This window comes from Canariomyces notabilis (assembly GCF_033297395.1).
Source record: "Canariomyces notabilis strain CBS 508.74 unplaced genomic scaffold N656scaffold_6, whole genome shotgun sequence".
In the NCBI taxonomy this organism is placed as follows: domain Eukaryota; kingdom Fungi; phylum Ascomycota; class Sordariomycetes; order Sordariales; family Chaetomiaceae; genus Canariomyces; species Canariomyces notabilis.
In genome coordinates, this window is record NW_027041828.1 from 780,158 (window position 1) to 806,570 (window position 26,413).

General features: G+C 55.6%; 10 protein-coding genes across 10 annotated transcripts; 2 read left to right on the forward strand and 8 right to left on the reverse strand.

Annotated features, from left to right (window-relative positions):
• Positions 1 to 1,551: 1,551 nt before the first annotated feature.
• N656DRAFT_767267 (uncharacterized protein) lies at positions 1,552 to 3,311 on the reverse strand (the record flags this gene model as incomplete). Its single annotated transcript, XM_064813545.1, has 4 exons — positions 1,552 to 1,848; positions 1,907 to 2,944; positions 3,007 to 3,081; positions 3,138 to 3,311. The coding sequence occupies 4 exons, from the start codon at positions 3,309 to 3,311 to the stop codon at positions 1,552 to 1,554; spliced, it is 1,584 nt and encodes a 527-aa protein (XP_064671841.1).
• Positions 3,312 to 4,972: 1,661 nt separating this feature from the next.
• N656DRAFT_706134 (uncharacterized protein) lies at positions 4,973 to 6,874 on the forward strand (the record flags this gene model as incomplete). Its single annotated transcript, XM_064811331.1, has 3 exons — positions 4,973 to 5,032; positions 5,193 to 5,807; positions 5,873 to 6,874. The coding sequence occupies 3 exons, from the start codon at positions 4,973 to 4,975 to the stop codon at positions 6,872 to 6,874; spliced, it is 1,677 nt and encodes a 558-aa protein (XP_064671842.1).
• A 184-nt stretch (positions 6,875 to 7,058) lies between these two features.
• On the reverse strand, positions 7,059 to 9,051 carry N656DRAFT_777451 (uncharacterized protein). Its single transcript, XM_064814821.1, has 4 exons — positions 8,483 to 9,051; positions 8,405 to 8,423; positions 8,228 to 8,332; positions 7,059 to 8,164 (listed from the first exon to the last, which is right to left on the reverse strand). Exons 1-4 carry the CDS (start codon positions 8,694 to 8,696, stop codon positions 7,327 to 7,329), a joined length of 1,176 nt encoding a protein of 391 aa, XP_064671843.1. The 5' UTR covers positions 8,697 to 9,051; the 3' UTR covers positions 7,059 to 7,326.
• Positions 9,052 to 9,144: 93 nt separating this feature from the next.
• On the forward strand, positions 9,145 to 10,523 carry N656DRAFT_582121 (ENOS interacting protein). The gene is made up of 3 exons (XM_064810175.1): positions 9,145 to 9,319; positions 9,380 to 9,920; positions 9,977 to 10,523. Exons 2-3 carry the CDS (start codon positions 9,420 to 9,422, stop codon positions 10,490 to 10,492), a joined length of 1,017 nt encoding a protein of 338 aa, XP_064671844.1. The 5' UTR covers positions 9,145 to 9,319; positions 9,380 to 9,419; the 3' UTR covers positions 10,493 to 10,523.
• On the reverse strand, positions 10,065 to 12,159 carry N656DRAFT_777454 (mitochondrial carrier). The gene has a single exon (XM_064814822.1). It carries the CDS (start codon positions 11,845 to 11,847, stop codon positions 10,555 to 10,557), a length of 1,293 nt encoding a protein of 430 aa, XP_064671845.1. The 5' UTR covers positions 11,848 to 12,159; the 3' UTR covers positions 10,065 to 10,554.
• A 74-nt stretch (positions 12,160 to 12,233) lies between these two features.
• On the reverse strand, positions 12,234 to 14,266 carry N656DRAFT_750248 (SCA7-domain-containing protein). Its single transcript, XM_064812992.1, has 3 exons — positions 14,049 to 14,266; positions 13,835 to 13,978; positions 12,234 to 13,771 (listed from the first exon to the last, which is right to left on the reverse strand). The coding sequence occupies exons 1-3, from the start codon at positions 14,062 to 14,064 to the stop codon at positions 12,687 to 12,689; spliced, it is 1,245 nt and encodes a 414-aa protein (XP_064671846.1). The 5' UTR covers positions 14,065 to 14,266; the 3' UTR covers positions 12,234 to 12,686.
• Positions 14,267 to 15,542: 1,276 nt separating this feature from the next.
• N656DRAFT_705908 (Pkinase-domain-containing protein) lies at positions 15,543 to 16,604 on the reverse strand (the record flags this gene model as incomplete). The annotated part of the gene is made up of 2 exons (XM_064811310.1): positions 15,543 to 16,472; positions 16,536 to 16,604. The coding sequence occupies 2 exons, from the start codon at positions 16,602 to 16,604 to the stop codon at positions 15,543 to 15,545; spliced, it is 999 nt and encodes a 332-aa protein (XP_064671847.1).
• A 1,173-nt stretch (positions 16,605 to 17,777) lies between these two features.
• Positions 17,778 to 18,899, reverse strand: N656DRAFT_705758 (uncharacterized protein; the record flags this gene model as incomplete). The annotated part of the gene is made up of 1 exon (XM_064811300.1): positions 17,778 to 18,899. One exon carries the CDS (start codon positions 18,897 to 18,899, stop codon positions 17,778 to 17,780), a length of 1,122 nt encoding a protein of 373 aa, XP_064671848.1.
• A 646-nt stretch (positions 18,900 to 19,545) lies between these two features.
• Positions 19,546 to 22,060, reverse strand: N656DRAFT_777457 (uncharacterized protein). Its single transcript, XM_064814823.1, has one exon. It carries the CDS (start codon positions 21,631 to 21,633, stop codon positions 19,867 to 19,869), a length of 1,767 nt encoding a protein of 588 aa, XP_064671849.1. The 5' UTR covers positions 21,634 to 22,060; the 3' UTR covers positions 19,546 to 19,866.
• A 737-nt stretch (positions 22,061 to 22,797) lies between these two features.
• On the reverse strand, positions 22,798 to 26,394 carry N656DRAFT_822787 (uncharacterized protein; the record flags this gene model as incomplete). Its single annotated transcript, XM_064818425.1, has 8 exons — positions 22,798 to 23,463; positions 23,515 to 23,844; positions 23,912 to 23,955; positions 24,014 to 24,204; positions 24,277 to 24,633; positions 24,761 to 24,981; positions 25,036 to 25,474; positions 25,588 to 26,394. 8 exons carry the CDS (start codon positions 26,392 to 26,394, stop codon positions 22,991 to 22,993), a joined length of 2,862 nt encoding a protein of 953 aa, XP_064671850.1. The 3' UTR covers positions 22,798 to 22,990.
• Between the last annotated feature and the right edge of the window lie 19 nt (positions 26,395 to 26,413).

Sequence of the window (26,413 nt, forward strand, 5' to 3'; positions counted from 1 at the left end):
TGGAAAGCGTTATCGGGCTGAGGAACGGAGCATGGTTAGCCGGACCCTCTGGTAGGGCGACATCCTGACGCAGCGACGCAAACCTGTCGGTACTGGGGTGCAAGGGTGAGGCCAGTGACGATCGCGGGGAGACAACCGGCAATGCAATCATGTCGCGATGAACTGTCACAAACTGCCTCACCTGTACCCTGCTAACTCTCGGACGCACCGCCGAGATTCCCAGCATCACAGGGCCATAATCGGCATGTGTCCTGAGCATGAACTCGTCAGTGATGTCCAATCCAACCTACAGGTCATGTTATCACCGGTGATGCTTCACAGGCTGGCAGTGAAGGACCTCCGATCCTCCATGGCAATCTAGTAGAGGGATCCACCCTGACTTGCCTTCGTTCCGGTCTTCGCCATCTGCTAGAAGCCAATGCCGTCGAGTTCAGGGCAAGGCTTCGCCGAGTTCGCTGTGAGGGATTACATTTCCGCTAGGCTAGACTGGACTTACTAAAGTCACAAATATTGTCCGCCAGGCTTGCCATTGAAAGTTGAGCACCTTGAGTTGTCTTAGGCCCACGTAAGTAAGCCCACGTAACCTGTCCAAGGCGTCCTTTTAACAGCAGGGTTACAATCCCACCCCCAAGATAGGGCGTTGAGGATAAGAAACGGAGGTCCTTTGCTCTGACCACTTCAACTTGACTGAGGTGAACTCGCCCTCCATGCATGTGTGCCTGTGTCCCGCGTAGGTATGTCGTCCACGGTAGCACCCCGCTGGGCCCACGGTCACAGAAACCGAGACGCTGAAACAGGCAGGCAACCAGCCAGTAGGTCAGTCAGCCGGCTGGATGAGCGACAGGCAGGGCTTAGTCGTGTATCTCATGCTTTTACCATTACACATCAAGTCTACCTAGACCTAGGGAGTGCTACCAAACCGCCCATCCATCCGTCTCTGTATGTATGGTTATCTGTACGCCCAGCAAATCTGCGTATGCAGCAATCCTGTACTATATCAGCGAGGGACAGGAATCCTTTGTGTAGGGTGACCTCGGCTCATGACAAGTTGAAGCAAAATAGCCCTAGTTCCTCCATTGCTTCGATGCTTCGTCGTTTCCGCTCATGCACGCCTTTCCCCCTATAACCGGGTGATGTACAAGGCCGCTGCTCCTCCACCTCCGGCCCTAAGACAAGGATGGAAAACAAATCGAAGCTTTTGGTGCAGGGGGGGGAGGCAACGGCAAGAAGCAAGCAAGTACATGAAGGCTTCGCATCCGCAAACAACCGCACAACTGTCCCAATTCCGTGGGCAGCGCCTCTTATTGCATCATCAAAAAGAAACATCCATGATTCTTGGCCGGCTTTTCCTTTCCTAACTCATCAATTGTCCCCGTTACTCCATTACGCACCCGGTGAAAATGCCCTTCCCCCTATCATCTTCCCCAGCCGTCATATCAAGATGGAAAAATTGAAATGCCTTAGAGGCAGTTCCACTCACCACGGTAGCAGTCTTGGCACCTGATCTTGCGCTGCAAAGTGACTGTCCAGACGTTAGCACCAATGTGCCAACTAGGCAGTGCCGGCCTGAGCAGCCCCTCGGCCCCGGGCAGCCCCGCCACGCCCTCTAGACTGGCCGGTGAAACCACCACGGCCGCCCTGGCTACCAGAACGACTAAGCTCGTAGCCGCCACGACTGCCACGGGCGCCGGCACCTCCGCGCGAAGCGTTATAGTTGGTGCCACCGTACGCGTTGGCCTTCGGGCGGCGTTGCTCGACCACAATGTTCTCGCCGTTCACAGTGTGGGGATTGGCGGCGACCGCAGCATTGTACCCAGCCTGAGTCTTGAACTCCACAAAGGCGCAATTCTATAAAGAAGGTTAGCGGATATGGCGAGACATCCCCTTCCTCAGTAAAAGTCCATACCTTTGTGCGATTGATGTCGAAATAGGCCAGCTCACCAAAGGCGGAGAGCGCGGCTTTCAGGTCCTCATCTCTCACCTTTGCGGTGACATACTTAATGTAGGCCATGGTACCCTCCTTTTCAGCCGGGGCGGCAGACACCGGCTGAGTACGACTCTGCCGCTTGGTCTCTGCGGTTTGCCATTCATTGCCTTGGTCCTTTGGGGTGGGGGCGGCCGCGGAGCTCTCGGCCGGCTGCGCTTGCTGTGCGGCGGGCGCAGGCTGCTGGGCGGGCGCAGGGACCGGAGCGCGTGGCTGTGCAGCAGCAGGAGGCGTAGCAGCCTTCGGAATCGGGGCAACAGGCCGGGCCGTGCCAGCAGCTGCAGCCACCCGGCTGGCCCAGGACATCGGCTTCGGGGGCTCCTTGGGCTTTTCGGGTTGTGCGGGAGCGGGGGCCGCAACGCGGGTAGCGGGTGCGACTGCGGGAGTGGGGCTGGGGTCCTTGGGTTCCTCAGGCTTCTTGACCTCCTCCTCGGCGATTTCCTCAACCGTCTTCTCTACGTCGGGTTGCGTCTGCGCTTGCTCCGTATGGGCCGGCTCCGGGGCCTCAACAGCAGGCTCAACAGCGGGCTCTTCGGCAGCAACAGGTGCCTCGACGGCAGCCTCCTCCAGCTTCTGCGTAACAACGGTGGTGTCCAGTTGAGCGGGTTCCTGCTCTGGGGCAGCTTGCTCATCAGCAGTGACCTCCGGCTCAGCTTCAGCTTCGTCGGCGGCCGGAACTTCGGCGGGAGCGGTGGGTTCCTCTGCGGCCTCTGCGGCCGGCTCAGCCACCTCCTCCTGATCCTCGTCGATATATCTCAGGATATCGTTGAGGACGAAATAGCCAGACGGTTGTTGCGCGAGCACAAATGTCTGCACAAATTTCTTGGACTCCTCGCCCTTGTTCGCAATCTCACCGATGACTTGAATAACGATGTTTTGCTCTGAGCCTTGCGAGTCGACGTTAGAGATGCGGACCTTGGAGTCCTGAAAATCCATCTCCTTGATGCGCTCCTGGATAGCCTGTGTAGAGATAATGGGAGTCAACAATCGAAGGCAGACGCGTTAGGAGCTTTGCCACTTACCTGGCGACCGACTGAAACCGGAACGATCGCGGCCTCGAGACCGGAAACGAATTGGGACTTCTTGCCATAGAAAAGCTAACAACCTGGTCAGTGTCCTTTCAATGCGCCGCTTTATGTGGCGCTGAACTTACATGCAGCCTCTCAGGCGACTTGCTCAAAGTTGTGTAATACTGCTCAACGAAGTACCAGCCGACCTCATCCTTTGGAAGATCTCTGGTCGAGCTATCGGCATTGGCCGTGGTCTCTGATGTCTGGGCTGGAGCAGGATACTGATCATGGTGATTAACATTACCGTTTGTCGCCATGATTGCTCGAGGTTATGGCGATAGAGGGAAGGGCGGCAGTCGAAAGAGGGTGCTGTCAAAGCCCAGCGCGTGGGGAGAGGGGGCGCCGAGACGGAGCGGGCAGAGAGGTATCTATGCGACCAAGAGGCAAAGCAAGCTCAGCACAAGCCCAATGGACGAGGATATAAAGTAGGAGAGTCGTACTGGTTAAGCCGGTGCTGAACTGCGAGCACCTAACACGATCTGAAGCTGAAGGCACCGGGTCCAAGTTGGCGGCGATACCAGGAGCGCAAGACGCACCGCAGGCAGGTAAGGCTCGTTAAAGGGAAGTGCAGAGAGAAAGAGATAATGGGTCGGCAGAGCTTGTTGCGGGTCTCTTGGATGATTTTCGTGAGTGGGGTAGAGGAAGAGGAGAAGAAGGAACAGCTCGTTGCTTGGTGGCTTCCTTGGAGTCGCGAAACTGGTTCGCTCAGCAGAAAATTGATTTGCGTAAGTTCGGGCCGGCCCACAGCACGGAACTTGCCTTGGCAACCCCGGCCCTGGTCCGGGCTTTTGCTGAGCTAAGCTCTTACAGTAGTAGTTCACAACGGTCAACGGTCGCCACTTCCAGCTCCTAACATTGCAGGTGCCTTACACACTGGCCATACCGGTATGCACACACCTGTAACCAATCATTCTCTGGCCTCTTTGTCAGAAACTAGCAAGTGGGAAGATCAGGGCTTTAAACCATGACTCGATTGTTCGTTGTCGGCCCGCCTGATTGAGGATCGAGACATAGATCTCACATCCAAATTCCAACGCCATGTTGGTAGCTCCCCTAGAGTTTGCCCCTATCAACAACCGCACACGAGGCTGCACATGGTTCGGATCCAAGCTCCCCAAAAGACGAATGAGCTCAAGCAGATCTAAAAGCCCCTTTCGCAAGACCAATCCAGAACCACCAATTCACGTCAGGGACCGGGCTCACCACCCGCCCCAAGATCAACAGGCTGGCCCACGCCAAGGCTGCATCTGTTAAGCCAGCCGAGTATTCGCACCAATGTATGGAGTGGTGATAGGAACGCCGGTGTCTGCTGGACTTTGAAATGCAACGAACTTCGCAAACGCGGAACTGCTCCAGCCTCCAGCTACAAGCTTGAGGAGGGTCTAAATGAGACCCTGATTCCAGGTTTAGCTGCTCTCGCAGGATCTTCTTCACTCTTCGGCAATGTTATACCCAGACGAGACAATCTTGTGGCGTAGGATACTGGGCACGAGAAGCCCAGTCAAACGCGACGGTCAACAGTTGGCGGTCTGAACAACTACAACTTTTGTGGCTGTCCAGGGCGGTGTGGTCACGTTAAGGTTGAACCTCCTCCTTCAGTCGCTGGGTTCGACGCCACTGCCACACATGCTTGGTATTCTCTCACTGGGTGGTTGATGGGGCCGTTTTACACAAAGTGCAACCCCAACTCTACATGAGGAGCGGATGCGACATGCTTGACATGCAGGCCTGGACTAGTTGGCAGATCCATTGCCGGCGATTTGGTTCCCTTACTTGGTTAACTCCTCAAGACCTCCACCACCCATTAGCCATTCCAACATTGCCAACAACGTACAAGGGTGGAACGAAAGGGAAGAAAGGGACGAGCTGAATACCTATTCCGGCCTCAATTCTATCCCGCGAGACTGAGAATCCAACCATGGTCTATTGCGGCAAGGCATCACAGGGCTGCCAAGGCTGTCGAATAAGACGAATCAAGGTGAGATCATGCCCAGATGCTCTCGCCCCGTCCGCCTAGCCGGAGCCAAAAACAAAACTTGGGCCATATCCCCTAGTGCACCAATCCCCATAAGGCCTCGCTGTCTCTTAGTGATACCCAATCTTTGTGTTAGAGAATACAAAGCGCTGACGACGGCTAGTGCGACAAAGTTCGTCCTCAGTGCACACAATGCATCCGTATCGGCAAGACCTGCCCCGGCTACCGAGACCAGCTAGCGTTACTGTTTCGAGACGAGAGTTCCAAAGTAATACAGAAAGCTCACGCCCAATGGGGCGTGACGGACCCATCTGATTTGGGAGAGCCATCCGGCTCCTCCCTCCAATCAATCTCTCCTTATTCAACCCGAGATCAATTCTCCGGCACCGATGCAGCCATAGCTCGTTCAAGATATCTAGCAACAAGAGAGCGTAGAAGCCCACCTGAACAGACACTGCCGAAAGAAGTAAGCGTCACCACTGTGGAGAAGGGCATTCAATTCTATCTTGAGCACTACGTGATTGGACTGCCGGACGAGCCGAGGGTTGCTCAGGAGCTTCAGGGGTTGCGATGGATTCATTCACGTGCGACCCGGGATATCATGGCGGCCGTGGGGTTGGCGGGCTTGTCGAACCTCACCGGTGACCGAGACATGAGCGTGCTGGCGAGACAGCAGTACGGGCTCGCCCTGCAGAACATTGCATCGTCTCTCCGGGATGTTGCGGGGCTCGATCTCGAGATAGTTCTCCGCGCCGTGGTAATGATGGCAATGTTCGAGGTGAGTTTCTCCTTCTACCAAACGGTGCAAGACGGTTGACTGAAACTTCCCCTCCTCCTCGCTAGGTTGTCCGTCGTAAAGATGAGCCCGTCAATTCGGCTCCCAGAACCCATATCATGGGCGGCGCTGCAATTCTGACCACTGTCCTTCCCATTTCCACGTCGCCGATTGAGGCACTCCGCGGCCTCTTGCAGATATGTTTCTCCATATTAGCGGCGATTCAAAACTCCCTGCAGTCGTCGTCGTCGGAGCCAAATGTCGTCTTGCCCACTCGAGCAGACTCCGGTGCGGGTGGGGGAACGCTGCCATCATCTTTCTTTGACTGGATCTCGATGAGTGCCACAAGAGCACCACCTCCCGATCGGCCAGCAGCTGAACTTATCAGCATGATCGTACGCCTTGTCCAACTCTCCGTACTTGTACGCTACCGCCCGCTCGTGGACGGGCAACCTGGAACGGCCAACGTGATTCGCCAGGCGCTGGAGCTTGATGCAGAGTTGGATTCCTGGGAGAACCGACAAGAAGGCATTTGGACCGTCACCGAGGAACACGCCAATGAAGGCTTCTTTCCTGCCGGGTCAGTCTTCGAGGATTGTTATCATGTGTATTCCAACATGCACACAGCCCGGGTGTGGAGTCACCTCCGTTGGGCCCGCGTCATGGTGAGCCAGATGCTCCTAGAGAGCGTTGCTATGCTGCCTTTAAGCAGCTCGCAGCTGGTCCCTGCCGCTCACCAGAAACGCTCTTATACCCACATCAAACGCCTGGCGCGGGATATCTTGGTCTCCATTCCGACTCACTACCGGCATCCCAATCTAAAGCTGGAGCACTACAAATTCTTTGACGAGGGCAAAGGCGGCGCCCATATCGGAATAGCAGGCATCCCTTCCTTGCTGTTCGGAATCAAAGTCGCCAGCTGTGCCCCGGGAGTCCCGCACCAGTACCGAATGTGGGGCCTGCGGATTCTCGAGACGGTCTGGTGTGATACCGGCATGTTTCAAGCGAAAATGCTGGCCGATCTCGTGCGGAAAAAGATTGAGCAAGACTCGTCGAGAGTCGGCAACTAGCGCAGCAGTCGTCAACAGGGGCCGCCGAAGGGCCCTGAACATTGGACTCGTTGTATGCCGGGGGACGCGATGGCCCATCATGTTGATGTCCCTGTGCTGTGGACTAGTGTTAGGTCACAGATGTGATGACCCTAATTTGGTCCCGTCCTTGTGTGTTATGTTTCCCAAGCCAGTATAAGTAGTGAGTTCGTGCAATGATACCTTAGGAGTAACGGCCGCGGAGCTGTATTATCTGTACAAAGCATGACCAAAAATCCCCTGATAGGTTGACGATGGTGGACTCTGCAACCGCGTCTGTGGTACTGTTTAGGCCGTCCGTTTACTCCGTAGCTCATACCGTCGACCGCATGCGCCTCTATGAGCTTCCTAAGCGCAGGACTATGCACGCCTGCCCATGCATCCACCCTTGATTTGACCTATTATCGCCTCTAAAATACATCCTGCAGCATGATCTAGTCCTGATTAATGTTGCTGCCGTCCACCCGGCTCTTGTACTTCTTTGCCCCGATGCCCCCGTCCAGCCGCCAAGTCTCAGCAAAGGCGAACGACGGATCCGGCTCCGGGTAGCCGCCCAGCGACTGCCGAACCTTTAGAATCTCCTCCCTCAACCGTCGTGCGACCTCTATCCTAATCTCCTGTGCCTCTTTTCCATACTTGAGCTCCTCTGTTGCCAATTCACCGGGCAACGAAGAAGCCTCTTTCTTCACCGCCATCATCTCCTTACCGGCCGCGCCATCATCAGCAACAACCCTCCCATTCTCCCTCCGCACCAGCGCCTCCCACCGGCGGCGCAGATCCCCAAAGGTGGCCTCGTAATCGAGCACCTCACCAAATCCCACACGCAACCTTTTGCCGACACGGGGCAGGAAGCGTGGAAACCCGCGGTCCTCGGGCATGACGCGCTGCGTGCCGTCGATGAAGATGGGCAGCACGTCCGGGGCCGGGTCGGACTCGAGGATCAGCCGCGCCACCCCCCACTTGAAGTACCGCAGGTCGCTCGTCGCGTGCTGGTGTACCATGCCCTCCGGGAACACGTGCACCCATGAGTATCGGCGGTAGGCTGGGTAGGCGAGCGGCGAGTGGATCAGGTCGGTCCCCGTGGTGGTGTACCACGCTGGGGGTGGCAGCTGTGGGGTGTTGTGTGGTGATGAGGATGAGGATGAAGAGGGGGGTGTTGAGAGCAGCCGGATCGCTTGGGCTATGGACGGTTGGAAGGGTCCCCCGTAAGGCGAGTGCTTGAAGCGGTGACACGGTAAGACTTGGCCGTGGCTGAAGAAGCTGGAGAAGAGTCTGCAAGTGGGGTTAGTTTGAAAAGGAAAAGTTACTGGCTGGGTACACAAGGTGATGGTGTACCTGTTTGAGAAGCAAATGTCGTGGGCGCCGAGGCCCCAGCGAAGGTTGGAAGGGTCAAAGGCGTATTTTAGTGGGAGGAGACCCCAGACTACAGGGTCGTCGACTCTGTTCACCAGGGCATGAGTTGAGTGCTCGCGGCGGCGGTGGTGCGAAATGTGGACTGTGGTTGGCACTCACACACTGATGTGGTTGGAAACTACGACCAGTCAGTATGAGTTCGGAGGTGAGTTGATCAAGACTAGGGCATGTCCGCACCAGTGAGAAGGCCACGCTGCCGGTTTGCTGAATCCCTACGGCTATCCAGCAAGTGAAGAAAATTGGAGAGACCCGTCACTTCGACCGTGTTGAATCCGTACAAGAAGACTCGCGATATGACGCCCGTCATACCCATGATCATGGCTGATCTCAGGCGCCATGACAGGCTGGGCCTCTGGGCCGGTGGTGCAGGTACCGACAGTGGACTCGACATGTCGGACTGAAGACGCTGAGCTCAAGTGTAGTAGCCAGAACCGGCCGTGAAGGGCCGGAAGGTAAATATTCAATAAATGAGAAGGTGAAAGGCATGTGTGTGTCATGCGCTACGTTGTTCCATTGTCCTCGATCTGAATATTGGGATTGGGAGACAGGCGCGGATGCAGATGCAGAGATAGAAGAGAAGAGACTCTGTCGTCACTGAGCGAGAACAATTGAATGTATGAGCGTTCGAGGCTTTCGGCAGGAATTCCCTCACTCTTCCGACCGATGGCCCGGACGGCGGATTCCACCACCTGAGCAACTGAAGATGGCAATCTAGAAATTCAAGAATCCAACTTCTCAAAGTGAAGGTGAAGAACTCACTCGCGGACGCGACCCCCTGTAATTCGGCGCATAACTTAGCCGAGACAGGGGGGCAGTTCCCCACAAACCGCTGCGCAAGACATCACGTAACAACTTGAACTAACAAGGCACAACAGTGAACTACATACAGGGTAATCTCTCAGAGCAACGGTCTGCACATTTGACACATCGAGACGGGAACTGCAGCAACTACGGATATTCAGCATTTTCAAGAGCAACTCTGCCGCAACCTCAATTAGCCCAAAATGGCACACAGTAGGCTCCCAGCGCACTCTCCGACCAGTTGAAAACCCATTCTGATCTTCCAGGCAAAAGAAACACCAGCAGGCCCATCTTCACATCGCACGAGCGGGCCATGGCTCGGGCAGCCTGGGGCACTTCGACGGCGCGCCTCTCGCGGGACTCGTTTCTGCCCTTTGCCTCCTGCTGGCTCTGCTACGAGCCCGCGATAGACCCAGTAGCCTGCGCCAATGGGGACATATTCTGCCGCGAGTGCGCCCTCAGCAACATTCTGGCCCAGAAAAAGGAGATCAAGCGTGCCGAGAAAGCCCGCGAGCAAGAGGAGCGGGAAGCGCAGGAAGAGAAGGCCCGCCGCGACGCAGAAGCCCAGGAGCGAGCAATTCGCGAATTTGAGCTCACCCAGGCGGGGCTCAGCATAAAGAGGAGTGAAAGCGCAAACAGTTCCGGCAGAGAAAAGCCAGAGCCAGTTGCTCGGGAGACAGAACGTTTGGAAAACGGGACCGAGAACGGCGCAAAAAGGGGTGAGAAGCGCAAGTTTTCATTTGACCCGGACGAAGTTGCCCGCATTGCCACTGAAGAGCGCGCGAAGGCGCGGAAGGCTATTGATGACGAAAAGGTAACCCAGGCAACAGTCACCCATGAACGAACTGGTCCATTGACCATGTTACGCAGGCCTCAAAACCCAAACTGCCATCGTTTTGGTCTCCATCGGTTACGCCCACGTCCAACGCCAACAATGTTTTACATGAGGTGAAAAAGAAGGTCAAGACCCAGCCGACATGTCCAGCATCCCCCGAGGACCAGCAACACTACTACTCGCTACACACTCTTATTTCTGTCAAATTCACCGAGGAGATGGACTCCGAAATTAAAAAAACGCAGAGGGTTTGCCCATCCTGCAAGAAGGCGCTTACAAACTCGTCCAGGGCTACGCTGGCGAAGCCTTGCGGCCATGTTCTCTGCAAGAGCTGTGTGGACCAGTTTATGAGGCCGAAAGAATCGCGTTCGATTCGCTGCTACGTCTGTGATGCTGACCTTACAGGGAACTCGGACTCTGCCGAGAGGGAGGGGAAGGCCGAAAAAGAGAAAATCCGGCCTGGGTTGGTTGAGCTGCGGCGCGAAGGCACGGGTTTCTCGGCCGGCGGCAACAATCAAGTTAAGAAAGACGCAGTGACATTTCGATGTTGAGGTTGAGCCGGCAGCTATCAGCTGATTCAATTGGGCTATCAAGATTTTCTTTGCCTAGCCTCCTAACTGCCGCTCCATAGACTAAGGGAGACCTTGATCGTGCGGTCGAATAATTCCTTGACATGGCGAGCTCCTCCACGGATGTCTTTTGCTCCAGCGGACGAAGCCTGGAGATATCTTCTGCGGACCTCTTCCCTGGTGTTTCGCATCCTCTCGAAGAACCGCAATCTGAGCTGGGGATACCCCTTCAGGATGGCCAAAATGGTGAAATAGAGCTGCACAATGAACCGGTGAATGATATCCTTGGACAGCATGGTCGTGCCGTGACTGAAGAACCCCTTCAGCAGCTCACCACCAATGCCATCATACAACGCCGTTGGACCTTCACTTCTCGCTATCCTCACCACCGTCGCGAAGATGGTCTCCTTGGCTAGCCCTCGACCGCCCCGTCTTGTCTTCTTCTCCCCATCTCTTTTCTCAGGCGTTCCCGACACCTGCATCCTCGCCTTGGCGATCTGAAACGGATACATCATGGCCGTCGCAGCGACCTTGCTCAGCGCCGCCAGGAGAAAAGTGACCCACGCGCCGGGCACGTCCCATTTCTCCCGCGGCACCAGCGCACGCTTGAGGATCTGCTGCAGGAAAAACGTCGCGCTCGGATTGAGCGTCAGCACCAGGCTGGCCGAGTACCCCGCCCACAAGCCGAGCAGGCCGCGCTCCCGCCTGATGGCCGAGACGATCTCGCCAAACGTCATGTCCCGCTGCTGCTGGTGGGCGGCGGTGTCCCCGTTCATGCCCCCGCCCGCCCCTGAGCTTGCGTCGAGTAAGCTAGCCGTCTGCCTCCGCGTCACGACGCTGCTCGCGGGCGTCGTGAACAGCTTGGCGCATGCCCCCGCCGCGGCGCCCACGGCGAGCTCTTCGACGGCGCGGAGGTACGGTGTGCTGGTGTCCTTGCGGTTTCCGAGTCGCCGCGCCCGGAACCACTGTTGTACACCCATCAGCCTCTCACCCTCAATCCCACGCCCGAACGACATGGTAATCGCGGTGGGGGGACTCACCGTGTAGAACAAGAAGAACAAAAACGAGTCAGCCGCCGACTTGGCCAGATCAGCACCGAGCCCGGCCGTAAAGGCCGACAGCCCGCCTTCCTTGGCATAGATGCTCGCAAAGGCGTCGAGGATGCCGCTGTAGGCGTCCTCGGCCCGGATGCTCCCGTCGGCGCGCAGCTGTCGCTGCACCTTGAGCCGCGTGTTGACCAGGTCCAGGGGGTAGGTTGCCAGCGTCGAGACGACGGTGCCGCACGCGCCCGAGGCGGCGTGCCCTATCGAGGGCAGCAGTTTGGATGCGCGGGGCATTTACCGCTTTCTTGGGTGAGGGTGTTGAGGAAGAGCTATGGATAAGGGTTAAGGCTGAGGGTTAGGACAGGCCTCGTGGTCTTAAGCAGGACGTGGTGATGTTAGCGCAAACAGCTTGCTTGAGGGGGGTCAATTGGATATATTTGTTCCCTGGGCATCACGGTAATGCCATTGAATCACTTGTAAGAGTTCATGTGTAGTGTCTTTGCGACTGGTGCATATGAGCCGAGGTCAAAGGTGCATGCGCGATACCAACGACGTCATTACGGGTTTGGTACCCAGGTACCCTTACCCTCCGCAGATCGGATCCCGGACACACACACGGCAAACCACCTATCCCTCTCGGCTATGCGCTGAGCAGGATACTGTACTCAGATCTGAGGAATCGCCTTTAAATCACTGGCCATGCCATTAATCCTGAGCTTATCTATTCTAGCAATGAGACTGTACTTCCATTCAGCTCGGCAATCAGCCTGTTGTAGAACCAGTTCTCGTATGTATTGGCTAGGGGTATATAACAGTCGACAATCCAAATACACCACCGCATCTCGATCATCAAAGCTAAGAAGCCAGGGGATGAACGAAAGATAGAAACCAGAAAAACAAAAGCAATACCCAAAGACCCAACCCATGTCAGATGCCCGCTGTACCCGTCCTAGTCACTCCCAAAGGCCCCCGAAAAGATGAATGCCGCTGTTCCGTTCCTGATGTTCCCAACCGCTGCTCCGTCCGTCCGCTATCCCTGTACCTAATCACAAAACGCCCAGAAAAGCTCTCCCAGTTCCCAGTGCTTCGCCAGTTTAGTTGTGCAAAAAGAGACTTCCCCCATGCTAAGCAGACTAAGCTCGCCCCGTCACAGACGGCCGGCGCTGCGGTGGGCCCGCGAGGCTGAAGCTAGACGACCGCCGCGAGAAGTCACCGCCGCCACCGATAACAGCCGTGTCGGGCTCGCCCGGCGCGTCATCAAAATCGTACAGGGCCGGATGCCCGTCCGGCAGCCGTTGGGCGCCGAACCCGACAACTTTGAAAATATTGACCCGCCCGCCGTTGGTGGCGGCCTGGAGCTGCTCGTGGAGGCGCGCAAGCTGGTACTGGCGCTTGACGGGGGCAAACACGGGCTGGGGTACTACGGGCCGCGGGTTCCAGCTCGCCAGGGCGGTCATGACGGCGGCCGTCTCCTCGTCGCTGTCGACGGCGCCCGCGTTGGCGTCGTCCTCGTCCTCGAGCGGCGCGTTGGCGTCGATGGCGGCCTTTTGCTGCTTGGCCTGGTTCTTCTTCTGGTACGCCATCAGCAGCATGTCGTAGGGCAGCGAGCGGCCGGGCACGCTGCGCTTGGCGCTCATGCTGTGGCTCTTGCAGGTTAGTGAGCGGGCGCACGGTTGTCCGTTTGGTAGCAGGACGCCGCATTGCCGCTCAACGTCGACGGGACCCTTGGGTTTGGCCACCTTGGGCTTGGGCTCTTCCTTCTTCTTCTTGGCTTTCCCCTTGTCGAGCTCGCCCTCGGCCTTCCTCTTCTTGCCGGCGACACTGGTATTCTTGCCCGCCAGTTTCTTGGTCGCCTTGCCGGCTTTGTCCTCGTCGTCATCGTCGCTGTCGTCGTCGCCGCCAGCCCGCCCTCCGTTTTCCTCCTCCAGCTTGCGCAACTCCTCCTCCCGCGCAGCCTCCTTCAACCGCTCGCGCGCTTCGCGGGCCTCCTTCTTACGCTGGGCCTTTTCCTTTTTTATTTTCAGGCAGTTCGCAATGTGGTCCTTGGCCGCGGTCCGTGTAATGCCTTTCTTGCAGAGTTTGCATTGGTAAAGTTCCGGAATATCTTCGACGGGGCGGCCGCTGCTGAATGTGTCGCGGCTCAAGTCGTCCAGTTGGTTGATGACGGGGCTCGGGGAGGCGGCGGTGATGGCACCATCTTTGGATTTCTTCCTATCTTCTAGTAAAAGAGTTGGGTCAGCCTGCTATTGCTTCACGGGAAAGGAAACGCAGCGACGCGAACCATCAAGGATGTTGGCTTCCTTCCAACTGCCCGGTTTGGCCTGCTTTGGCAAGGCCTTCTTGAGCTTGATTTTCCCCCACGACTGCGGCTTGGAGGGAGGAACTGAGTTCTTAGCCGAGGCGACCTTGATGGTAGCCTCCTCATCTGGTGCCACAGAGAACGTCGGTTAGCTTCTGGCCGCGAGGGGAGGGAGCGCTTATACGGGGTGGGGAACCTCTCCGAGAGTCCATCGCGATCGGCGTATCGCGGCGGAAGTCGCAATATCAATGAGGCAATTGAAAAGAACGTTGGTAAAGTAAAATCATGAGGCGAAGGTTTAATTTTCTCTCCGTGTGCCTGAAGTCGATATGCCTCTCTTTGTGTATCTCATTGAACGGAGAATTCAAGAGCAGGCAAGCAATGTGCCAAGGGTATCGCCGGATGAGAGATGTGGAGTTGGTTTAGCCTTGCGATAAGAATATCCGCAATGTTACCTCCTTATTACCGGTAATTCGCGCCTTTAGTGAAATTTTACCATTTTTACGGCTGCCAGGCTTTCCATGTTAGCTCAGCCTGGTGCTCGCCCCTGACTATCTCTGAAGGCAGTCTCGCCTTGATGCTTCCCTGCTTCGTATAGCATCACGACCTTGAAAGGGTGATGATCTAGTCATTACCGGCAGCAAACCATTGATTAATGGAAACACTACCTGACCGCCCAATGCCGCTTATGCACAATAAGGAGAGTTCTCTGGCCCGTCCCGACTCCCTTCTGCTGTCCGCCGCCTTTCCCGTATTCCCGCTCCTCGATGAGAACGAAAACGAAAACATTCCTACCGCCTCGCTTCCTCGCCTGTGACAAGGTATCAACACCCATCCTTTTCCCACCCTCACTACCCACCCAATCCTCCGTCTAACGTGCATTGCCATACACCGTAGCGTCCTAAGAACAGAAAAAACCACTTCATAATCTCAAACAGTGTTCCCTATCCATCCAACTTCCCATAGGCAAGTGATGGATCCTGTCTGCAAAGGTGGCAGCAGGCTTAGGCAGTTCGCCATAAGACTGCATCATTCAGGGGGTGTCCTCGCGGCCAAGACACGAGCACATGGACACGGCGGCAAAGCTGAGCATGTTGGAAAAACAAGACCTTGCCATCCGAGGTATCAAATAAAAACTCCTGGTCCCACGCTCACATCGGATCACTCGATAGAAATATAGACTGGAGCCGCAAGGCTAGTCGGTGGATCTGCGAGAATTCGTTGCTTCCTCATAGCTGCAAAATTCAGGGACGTCTCCAGGAAGACTGCATGTTTCCGTTCCTGTAAACTGTTGATCAACGCTTTCAGGAAAGTTCGCTGATCCTGGGTCCAAATACACCTGATTGAGTGAGGAAGGAAGATTCGAGGGTCCCGTTTCGGGGTATACCGGATTCAAGTCATGTGAAGCGTAGTAGGATGGTGCCCCGTTATAAAATACTGGATTGGCGGCTTGAGATGGATACGCCGGAACCATATTCGGATACGTCCAGCCTTGGTTTCGAGCAGGGTTCGTCGATATTGTGTTCTGACACGTCCAGTCAACGCCATGAAAGGGATATGCTGGGTTTTGTGGGTGCGTCCAAATATGGCCTGAGAAGTCCAACGGAAGCCCCAAATCCAAGGACTGGCCTGCAGCTGTCGTCGAGGTTCCCTATAGCTGACTGTTCTGCGCCATCGTCGGCGGCTCCATCTAGTAGCCGCCGTAGTTTCCTTGGCTTGGAACCGGCTGCTGATAGCCTCCATGAGGATGCATCATTGGCTGTGGCACTTGGTGGTGTTGGGGGTGGTGCTTTTGTGCCGCAATGATGTCATGGAACCACTGATGGTTCAGGGCATCGGCCGCGGTGATGCGAAGCTCTGGCCGCAACTGCAGCATGCGCTGGAGCAGGTCGATACCTAAGGGATCGATCTGGGGCAGGATGGTGCTCAGAGGTTGCGTCGCATACATCTGCCAGGTCGTCTTGTATTCGGGGAACTGCGAAAGCCCTGGCCAGGTTCTTTCCGTTGGCGTCCCCATAATGCGGAAGATGCGGATGATCTGATCCTCATTGGTAGTCCCTGGGAATAGCGGTCTCCCGGAAAACATCTCGGCCATAATGCAGCCGGCCGACCAGATGTCAATGCTCGTGTTATAAGTCCTGCTGCCGAGCAAGACGTCAGGTGCACGGTACCAGAGTGTCACAACCTCGTTCGAAAAGGTGTTGACGGGAATGCCGAAGGCGCGAGCGAGACCGAAGTCGCCGAGTTTGAGCTGACCCTTGCTGTTGATCAGCAGGTTCTGCGGTTTCAGATCGCGATGAAGAACCCGATTCTTGTGGCAGAAATCAATCCCTTTCAGCAGCTGGTACATGAAGGACTTGATGACTATGGGCTTCAGGGCGCCCCTGTCACCATGCGTATCCATGTACTTCTTCAGGTCACCGTCCATGTACTCGAAGACAAGCATCAGTTTGTTCTCGGTGTGGATGACATCGTGGAGCGCCACTATGTTTTCGTGCTTCAGCTCTTTCATCAGGGAAATCTCGCGGATGGCCGTGCTAGGTGTGCCTTCCTCGGAATCCAAGTGAATCTCCTTGAGAGCAACAAGGTCGCCCGTCTGACGGTTGCGGCCTTTGAAGACCTAAACAAGCCAGATCAGTCAAGTGCCAAACGAGGAACCAAGCAAAATGCCGTAATGACTCACTGTAGCGTAGGTTCCCTCGCCCAGCTTCTCCAGCTGCTGGAACGAGTTCGGATGCCTTTTACCGTCCATGGTTTGGGCGCGCCAGTTAGAAATCGAGTTTTCGATGGACGACGAGGAGGCAGAGGGACGTTGGTGACCCTCAAAGATGGCGAAGTGGGCGGTTGGAGGAGGTTGCGGAATAGAGGTGTAGCGGGGGTCAAACAGGACACTGCCAACAGTTACAACCTTGCGAACGGGAGTAGCACCTGCTGCGGCGTGCGTTGAGACCTGAGATCCGTGAGAAGCCGTATTTGCAGAGCAGAGATGCCTGATGCGTCTCTGCAGCAAGACAAATGATGGGTGGCGCAACTATTGACTGTCACGGGAGTTTTGCTAGTGTTGAGGGAGGCTGGGCGCAGACCCGCGTATATAAGGTAATAAGTAGGTACCCCGCCGACAATGCAGATGGTGTTGTCGGTGGCGGCCGGTGAGTACCGAGGGATGTCCGACACGCGAGAAAGACGGGCAGCACAGCGCAACAGTTTCTGGGCAGAGGAAAATATAGTCCTTTTGCTTTGCTTCCCACTCACTTAAAAATGGAATGTTTCAAACCCAACCGAAACACGCTGCATTAGGATGAGGTGGTCAGGTTACCGGACAGGCCGCTGACCCATTGCGGCGCCTAACTAATTATTGCACTTAACCGTTATTGGTACTGTAAGTTACCACCAAGTACTGTAACGTACATTACCCTGTGACAGGTATGGTTCCCTAAGATGGATGATATTGGTCAACTGTGTAACTCCAATCTTCGCCTCCATGGGCTTCTGTAGGCCAGGCCAGGTTCCAACAACCCAAATTATTGGCCCATTGCTCATGAGAAGCCAGAGTCAAAGTCCGGCTGGGTATATTTTTGATCCAAGGAACAGCCTTAACGTTAGACTCAACAGCCAGATCCTTTCCAGGTTTGTGTATTTATCCAATCCAGAGTCCTCACCCGCACGCTTGTTTTGCTGCAGCATGCCTCCCTTTCCTCTGCTCGCAACCAAGCATACCTGTCTTCCAGAGAAGTTACTCTTAAGCTTAAGCCGGGCTTCCTCCCGTCGGCATAAGTTAAGCGCGGAATCGCGCAAGCTGGCATCACCGCTCTTGCAGTAGGCAGGGTCTCTCAGGGGATCCAGTGGACGCCACACTCGTGAAACTGTATAAACATTTTCAAGCACCAAGATTGTGTCCATCTCGGTTGTTCCCACGGTGGCCTATTCACCCCTTCGACTCCCCGTTTTGCACGTCCATCCACTCCAACGTAAAGGCCGTGACAAGTCGTGCCCAGTCCCTCACGGTAGGCATATCTAGATGGTCCCCATCGTCCTCCATCGTGTGCCACACCCTCGGGAATGGCGAGGGGATGAGGTGTAGTACCGGCGCGCCCCTGGCCATGAACGGCACATGGTCGTCGCCCACGGCGAATGCTCTGCCATGAAACTCGCTCGCCGCCTTGCCGCCCTGCGGCAGGAACGGCTTGCTCGGCTTAGTCTCCATCACTCCCAAGCTGCGTAGCCTGCCCTCGAGCGTCGCCATCTTCTGGTACGCCCAGTGCGTGCTCTGAAAGTACGACGGAATCTCGGGATTGGCTGCGCCGAGCAGGTCGAGGAGCACAAACAGGCTGATCTGCCGTAGTGGGTTCTTGAAGGTGGACATGGCCGGGTATGGCGTAGCCTCCCACTCGTCTGCGAGGGACCTAGCACCATACAACGAATCCGTATCCGTCCAGCTCACAAACGCCTCCTCCCCATCCAACAAGAGTATCTGCACGCCCACATCCCCCTCGCCCTGTTTCTTCCCACCCGCCGCCGACGACGACGACGCCGACCACATCCTGACCAACGCCTTCTCAATCTCCCGCGCCACAAACATCAGCACCGCGCAAGGCGCCGCACTGTCTGTTGCGCCCAGAAACCCCTCAGGCTCAATCTTGCTGTCGTAGTGCGCAACCAGAGTGAGTAATGCAGCAGTCCCGGGCCTGTCGGGCGGGATCCAGGGGGGCTCGCGGCGCAGGATGATGTTTTGGAAGGGGATCTGCCGGTCGCCCGTCCGCGGGGTGGTACCCGTCGAGTTCTGCCATGACACGCGCCATTCGGGTAATTGTGAGCGGAAAAAGGAGATGAAATGTTGCTGGGCCGCCTGCTGGCCTGGTGTTCCCGGTACCCGTGGGATTAGTAAGGGTGCGAGGAGGCCCTTTCCGGAGGGGCCTGGGTGGGAGGGGTCGAAGTCCTCCTGGGATGGGGTTGGTAGGGACCGGAGGGCGTCGTCTGAGAGCGGGGTGTAGGCTGCGGTGAGTGGGGAGAGGGCGAGGGTGAGGAACGGGAGGGCGGAGAGACGCATTGTGGTGTTTTTGGTGTGGTGGGAAGGGTCAGAACTGCTCGAGAAGTAGGGCTTGTCTGTCTTAGTCCGCTTATCCGGGCCGTTCGTGTGTTCGACCAAAGGCCTTTCGTCGTCGGGTAGGAGGCGGCGCTCGGCGCTCGAGACGGTCGAGACCTAGACAGCTAGATGGCCGGTGCAGAGGTCATGCTCTGTAACGTGTTGCGACGGCGTAAATTGAAAGTGGAACTGGGCTGCATTTGTGCTGTCTACGGGACAGACCTGTGTTGTATTTGAAGGATTGGCGACTTCGAGGCCATGAAAGGATAAAAGAAGGTTGTCGGTCAGCAATTCATGGCGACCATCGTGGTGTTTCATTGTGAAGTCAAGCACAGCACAAGCCTCCTAGAGAGATGCGCGGTCTGTTCTTTGACACGGTCGCTTTTTACCCTGATTGGTCAGCTTGGTGTGTTACTTCAATGCACCTCATCCTCGGCCCGTTTGGGCCGGCCAAGATCCGAAAATGAAATGCTCGCCGCCGCTGCGATGGAGTATTTAGGGATCCAGTTTGGGTATCTGCCGGTGTTCTCGGAAGTCATCACGCAACGAAGCCTCACGGTTCAGACCCGGAGTGGAGTCGAGCGTTGGACCTCATGCTCTCGGGCAACCATTCTCAAGACAACGATAAAATCTGGATTCTCGCTAATATCCGTTGCAAGCAGTTTCGCTTCTGCAACTCTGTCGCCCTGTTCCATCCGCCCTTAACCCCCAGCCGGCCTATCGATGGTATCACGATGCAGCTATAGTATAATACAAGTAAACCGATGTAATGTCGTCGCCGCCCAGCCTCATCCCGACCCTCGTCCATGACCCAGGAAGCCCCGAATGCTGTTTGCTTAAAATGCACCCCGGATAGCCAACCACGCCACCCCATGCACCCGCGGCTCGTCCCAGAGCCGCAATCACGGGCTCACAATGCATGTAGATGCCTCTAGTCTCTATCCTCCATGTTCTTGGCCGCCTTGCGTCGTTCCATGGCCTCCTCCAGTGCCAGCCTCTCCGTCAAGCTGCGCGGCGTGCCACCACGGTTCTGAGCTAGGATCGCCGCCCGATAGCTGCTGGGGTCCACATTATCCACCCCAGAGCGGCCATCGATGCTGCCGACAAGGAAGTGCACGTCCTCCATGTTGGCAATCTCGTCGTACAGCTTCGGGTTGGTGATCGGGTTGATGCTCAGCCGGTGACCCTTGTACGACCCAATACTGTGCCCAAACAGGGCCGCCGAGGGTGATACAGCTGGCAGTTTACCGTTTTCGTCGTCCTGCTCTTCTTGTTCAACCTTCTCCAGACCTTTCACGCGAGGCTCAGGGATTGGCTCGTCCTCATCGTCCTCGGGCTCTGGAAGGTACTTTTGTGGTTTGCTCTGGGGCTGAGATGAAGATTCTCCTCCCTCCTCAAAGTCAAAGAGGGAATCCTCTTCGTCTACATCCTTGTTGCTGGTGGGCACAGGCGTCGTTGCCGTATCCGGAGCAGTAGAAGGGGAGTGAGCAGGTGGACCGGCGAGTGGGCGGGTCGCAGCCGGGGAAGGGGTCTTCCTCGTCGGTCTTATCGAGAGAAAGTCGTCCTCAGAGGCGTTCTCGTCTTCATCGTACTTCCCTATGTCTTCGATGGGTGAGCCAAGAAGGCCGCCTGCAGGTGTCTCGTCTTCTGCAACACTCGTCGGCCGGATAGTCGCCTGCGAGTCGACTTTGGGAGGGCATGAGTACCGCGCATCCTCGGTCGGTTTCCCGCCTCTCATAATGACGGGCTCTCCGGGATCCGGGTTGACAACTGTCCAGACTGTTCCCTCCTCTAACGGACTCCGAGTGAGCGCCTGGAGTGCCTGCGTGGATGATACTTTCTTTGGTTTGGGAAATGAATCTTCCTCGCCTTCGACATCGAGAAGCGACGTCCCAAGGTACGAGACTGACTCATCCTCCTTGGTGGCGATGGCTGACGTGTCAGCCTCGCTCTGAGGCTGCGCCTCGCCTACCGGGGCTGGGGTAATGGTTGATGCCTGGTGCACAGGAGATGCCGGGAAAACCTCCTCGCCCTGGAACTCAAAACGAACCCGACGCGGACTGCCCTTATTTGAGCTAGATGACCGGCGCAGTGCACTCCGTCGTACTTTTGCGTCACTCCCCGAGGACTCGACCGACGACGAGGACCGGTCAGTCAGACGTCTAATCGGAGCTGGCCTGAGCTTGGGTGAGGTAGGAACTGGTTGGCTGGACTTCTCCACCTTTTCCACATTTTCAAGCGACAATGGAAGGGTTGTCTGTCTAGGGGATGCGGGTTGTGATGCTTCAGACGAGCGGCGGATGTGGTTATTGCTCTCGAGAAGTGGCAGGTATGTCGGCGTAAACAGACCGTGGAACTCCCTCTCTCGCGCATGTGCGCTCCGTGCGCTTTCCTTAGGAATGCCTGAAGTATGGCGGAGAATGGGCGGCGGCGACTTGTTGCCGTTCCACGCATTCCGGTCAATTGCGGGTGAGTCCGGTGCATCGCCAAACCTGGGACATAACGCCGGATATCTGGACATGGACTGGGCGATGATTCTCGACACCTCGTTGGAGACGTGGTCCGGGTAGTCCTTCAAGCAGTCATCCATGTGTCTTTGAAATTCGGCCAGCATATCATGCTGGTAAGCCGCGACTTTGCCGTCGAGTTGGGCGAGCTTGCTTTGTAGCTCAGACACGAGCCTCGCGGCGTCGTCCATTCTTGTTGCGGGGCGATGCCGGAGCCCGGAACCTAGGCAGACCAGTGCTGCGCGTGACCTGATTGACTCGTGATTGGCAGTCTGCAAATCATGGTCCGGACCTCTGTCGTCGTCAGGCAACTCGCGATTCGGGGTCGCGGCCACGTTACAGAACCCACAAAGGCGCGAAAGTGGTTGCAAACAAGGGAAAGATTTTGAGTTTGTAGAGGAACGTTGGTTTACGCTGGTTGTGAGGTAGACCGCCAGCAAACGTCAACGATGAGCCTCCACTCCACTGTGACTGCAAGGTTTAGCGGTTCCAGAAGCCGGCAAGTTACCGGCTCAGGCCTCGACTCAGCGGTTGATTCTTGGCGCGCCGGGTTGGGCGTCGGGCGTGGCTTGTCATTTCGACGGGGTGGCCGCTTATTCGCGGGCGGGGTGGTGGTGGGGTCACAGCGCCAGCGTGCTGGATATGGGTGGCATCCATTGGCGATCCAGCATTCCGACAGCGCTCGTGCAGTTCGTATGCACGCAATCAATTTTAAAGAGGGACCAGCGTGTTCGAGAGCAGCCTCTTATACGTAATTGGCACTACGCAATGACGGCAACTACAACATCCTGGCCAACCGCTCACCAGAACTATCATGGATGAATTAACTGCAGCTACGAGAATGCAGACAGTTGGGAACTTTATACTGCGATTGGTAACCGGTTGCGAATGTAACTTAGTGTAGTAGCTAAGCTAAGGTACCTAGGTACCTATTTGAGCATAAGCCCAGAACAAGTGTGAATCCATCATCAGGATAAGGCCAGACTCTGTCCATATCGTTCCTTCGCCCGGACTGATAAGCGCTCACGCCCTGTCACAAGCTGTTCCCATAGCTGAACCATCCCACTACACAGTAGACATGGTTTCTCAATCCTCCTGGTAATACAGAATAGATCTGAGCCCTTGAGGGTTGGGACGATGAGACTCGACTTGAACACGAACATCCGTCCTTGGACGCGGTCTGGATTCCTTCTTCAAATAGCCCCCACAGATACGCTTCCATACCATATCAGACTGTGACAATGTCGACGACTGACATGATCCTCAACCCCAGGCTAGGAAGCGTCCCGGGCACGCCTAAGCCTGGCGTCACTCACGGAAAGGAGGGACAAACCGAGTTAGATGAAGGACAGACAGATAGAGAGAGGAAATGAAACAGTTGAGGGGAAGAAACATCCGGTGACCTAATACGACCACACTTGGCCAAATGTGACAGTCCTCAGGCATTAGTTGAAGAAACGGCAAACCTGAAGACGGTTTCGGGACAGCTCGAGCTTAGAACCCGCAGGAGAACCAAGCTTCAATCACCGTGTCGAGAAATGAATGGTCTCAAGCGTTGCTCATATGAACACCGCCATCCCGATCCGGGATTGCGGACTTTTCGGCTCCCACATTGGCGCCAGTTGGTGCTCCTAATCCATCGTCAGAGAGCTCCTCTTCCTTGACAGTCACAGTGGCTGCGTCCGCCTCAGCAATCTTGTCCGGGACACTGGCAGTTTGGTGGGATGGGGCGAGCAAGACGTGCTGGAACTGCTCATCAACTTCGCCCAGCACCAGCCGGATCGCCTCCCGAGAAGTAGCCAGAGCCTTGAATATGTTTTGGTCAGCCAACAGCGCGCTGTAGTTCTTGCTGATGATGGACAAAATGTCTTCGACCTTGTTGTCGACTCGGGACCGGAGGTTGGCAAGAGTGTCTCTGAGAGCATTCTCAACCTTTTGAAGGGCGCCTTTAAACATGGTGTCTCGCCACATCGAGATGTGGCTGCTCATGATATCTTTCATTCGATCGTAGCAACCAGGGCCTGAGAGATTGTGAGAAATTATATACGAGATGGGCCTCGGGAGTTCCTCACCTTTCTCCTGAAGGATATCTGCATAAGCGCTTTTCATCGCTTCAGCGACGTGCGGAATGAGAAGCCGGTTGGCTTCTTTCTGTCCAGTTCCAAGCAGCGCCAATAGCTCGTCAGAGTCTTTGAGTGTGTCCTCCAGTATTTTGACCTGACGCGACACAAGGCCAAAGGACGCGCCCTTCTTCAGCTGCGGGCGCAGAGCCATCCGTGTCCGGAAAGCCATCAGATGTCCTCCTAAGTCTCCGCCAAGTACATTGAGTTGGTCAGGGAAGTAGTTGGAATAAACATACTCCCATGACCGAGCCATGTACTTCATCATGGGTTCCGCAAGAGCTGAGGCGGGTCAGAACGAAGCCTGACAGTCTAGTGCGAGGAGTGTTCGAGGAAAAGCGTAGCTCACCTTTATTGAAATCCATCGGCCCCTTCGCACCTTTGAATGCACCACTGGAGAAGGTGTCAGTAAGGAATCCCAGTATATCTTCAGGGTGATGTTGTAACCTACTCTCGGACACAAGTGGCACGGAAAGTCATAAAGCTGAGTCCGCCTTCATCCCTGCGACAGAACCAGGAATTCACCGTTGAGGGTGCTGTGTCGGATGCGAGGCTAGCTGCCGACGCAAACTTGAGAAAAATGTTCAGGTCCATTATCTCCCCGATTTGAGCGAATGCCTGATCAACGGTAGAACATAGATCCTTAACGGAGGATGTGAGTTAGCTCAGCTATGAATGCTCACGACTATATGCTGTTTATCAAGTGACTCATACCTTTCGGAGGTCAGCCACCATTTGATCGAGAACCTGGATCTCTTTGTTCCTCAAACCATCCGCTAGTTTTAGCGGTTGGTCTGAGAGAACAACCTGGAGATGGAGGGAACTCATGAATTGGCTGAGGTCGCTTAGGAAGCGGCGGCATGTCGACGCCCGTGTCTCTTGGACAATTCCCAACGCATGCCTCTGCAGAGCCGGAATTTCGGTATCTTCGAGGCTGAGGAAACCTGCAACCACGTCATCCTTGTCCAGTCTGCCAGATATTTTCTGGTACGCTTTGCTGGATACGCAATATACTGGAAGCTTTTTTGCAATGGCTTCGTAGTCGCATTTGAACTGAGTCTCGTCGAAGTTCTTGTCATGGCAGCATTGTCGAGATCAATCCTAAGGCTCAATCAGGAGTGATCGCTGGGCATGTTACAAGAATAGTAACTCACTCTCTGATACCATTAGCAAACTGTGCCTGGATCTCTGGACGGACGTAGTCATTTCGGTATTTGACGCAGGCAAGCTTGACCTGATTGTTGAGCGATTTTAGCTCCTTTTTGACCTCTTTCAGTCTCCGTTGAATAGGCCGGAGCTCTTGTTTCAACTTTTTGCGCTCAGCATGCATCTTGGTCTGCTGGTTTTCGATCTGTTCCAGGCGCTCCTGTGCGGCCTCTCTGGCAATACGCTCCTGTTCGGTCTCGGTTTCCGAAGCAACTGACCCCTCATCCTATTCAGTGTCTGAGTCGCTATCGGGCTGACGCCGCAAACGCTTGCGAGCTTCTAACGCCGCTTGCCGTGTTGTCCTCTTGCGGGAGCCCGGCGATGAAACAAGGACGAGGCCATCCTCATCATCTGGACCCCGGATGGCCGATTTGAGACCACCAATTTCGGTTTGATTTTCATCCATAACGTGGCTGAGTTCGTCAATCACCTCTTTCAGGTTTCTGGATGGCTCCTGGAGCTTTTCTCGTTCACATTCGAGAAACTTGGCCCGATTATGAAGTCCGTGTGCCGGTTCCTCCTCACGCATCGCCTTTAACGCTTCCGTGACAGATATGTCATCTGCCTTCGAGCATATGACGGTGACTTTGGAATATGTGCCGTCAAACTGCAGTTGACGTCTGAACGAATCTCCGAGCAGGGTTTGGGAAACCTTGTCATCGACCGCACGGGTAATGGGCGCAACAACCCATAAGTCCAGAGCATTCTTTGATGTATCTAGACGCAATTGCAGACCGAGCAGCATTGGAGTCGTGGATACCTGGCTATACAGCTTGTTAGGGTTTCAGTTTGTAGTCGAAGACGAGGCTTGTGGCTTACCAGGTCGACCAGGACAAGGCCTGTCTTGAGAATGGGAGACCGCACAAAGAGCTTGACGACCTTTACGAGTGGCCAATACTCCATAACTTCCGGCTCCTTCTTCCTGCCCCGAGTCTTCTCCTTGGAGTCAATGAATTGCTTGAGATGAGAATGAAATTTCTCAGAGCTGGGACTTGCAATCCGAGTGACCGTGCCGAGAAGCCCCTTGACCGAGGGGTGTTGAATCAATTCCTCGAGCACAGACTTGCCCTTTTTGATTTCGTCGCTCTTCAAAAATGGGTACACCGAGCGTATCTTATCGTATGCAATGCTGGTCTCGCTATCAGCGCTTGCGGAGTCGGTGCTGAACACATCCGGGCTGGTTTTGATGTCTTCGAGCACAATGCGAAGCTCGTTGGCCCACTCATTGGCGGTGATGAAATGAATTTCCGCACGATACCTCTCCTCTTGTTGGTCTGAAGAGTTGTAGGCAAGCTCGGTGATAACTGCAGTGCAAGCTCGCATGCAGTTTGTCGGGACGGGACCCTCCTCATCCAGAACCGCGTTGATGACTGAGCTCTTCCCGGCTCCAGTGCTCCCAACAACTCCAACTACAGTCCGCTCATATCCGACCTGGGAGCGGAGCCTATCACTCGATTTGATCCACTGAGCAATCTCAGCGACACCTTTCGCATTTGCGAAGGCCGCCTTCACGTCACCGAGGATTTTGAGGCCAACTTCAACTCCTTGCTCGAGTTTCGACGCCGAGCCGTCCGAGATCAGCGCCTGGAGCGAGTCGAGGCCCATGAAATCCCTGGACTCATCCATGATGTGCTGGGAGATGTCA

What these genes read in the sequence shown, in the direction of transcription:
- N656DRAFT_777451 (XM_064814821.1), bottom strand. Translation starts at nt 8,696, where the DNA reads ATGTCGAGTCCACTGTCGGTACCTGCACCACCGGCCCAGAGGCCCAGC. An exon ending in GACATTTGCTTCTCAAACAG is followed by an intron (nt 8,165 to 8,227) that starts GTACACCATCAC and finishes CCCCACTTGCAG; the next exon opens with ACTCTTCTCCAGCTTCTTCA.
- N656DRAFT_582121 (XM_064810175.1), top strand. Translation starts at nt 9,420, where the DNA reads ATGGCTCGGGCAGCCTGGGGCACTTCGACGGCGCGCCTCTCGCGGGAC. An exon ending in AGGCTATTGATGACGAAAAG is followed by an intron (nt 9,921 to 9,976) that starts GTAACCCAGGCA and finishes CATGTTACGCAG; the next exon opens with GCCTCAAAACCCAAACTGCC.
- N656DRAFT_777454 (XM_064814822.1), bottom strand. Translation starts at nt 11,847, where the DNA reads ATGCCCCGCGCATCCAAACTGCTGCCCTCGATAGGGCACGCCGCCTCG.
- N656DRAFT_750248 (XM_064812992.1), bottom strand. An exon ending in GGAAGCCAACATCCTTGATG is followed by an intron (nt 13,772 to 13,834) that starts GTTCGCGTCGCT and finishes CTCTTTTACTAG; the next exon opens with AAGATAGGAAGAAATCCAAA.
- N656DRAFT_777457 (XM_064814823.1), bottom strand. Translation starts at nt 21,633, where the DNA reads ATGGACGACGCCGCGAGGCTCGTGTCTGAGCTACAAAGCAAGCTCGCC.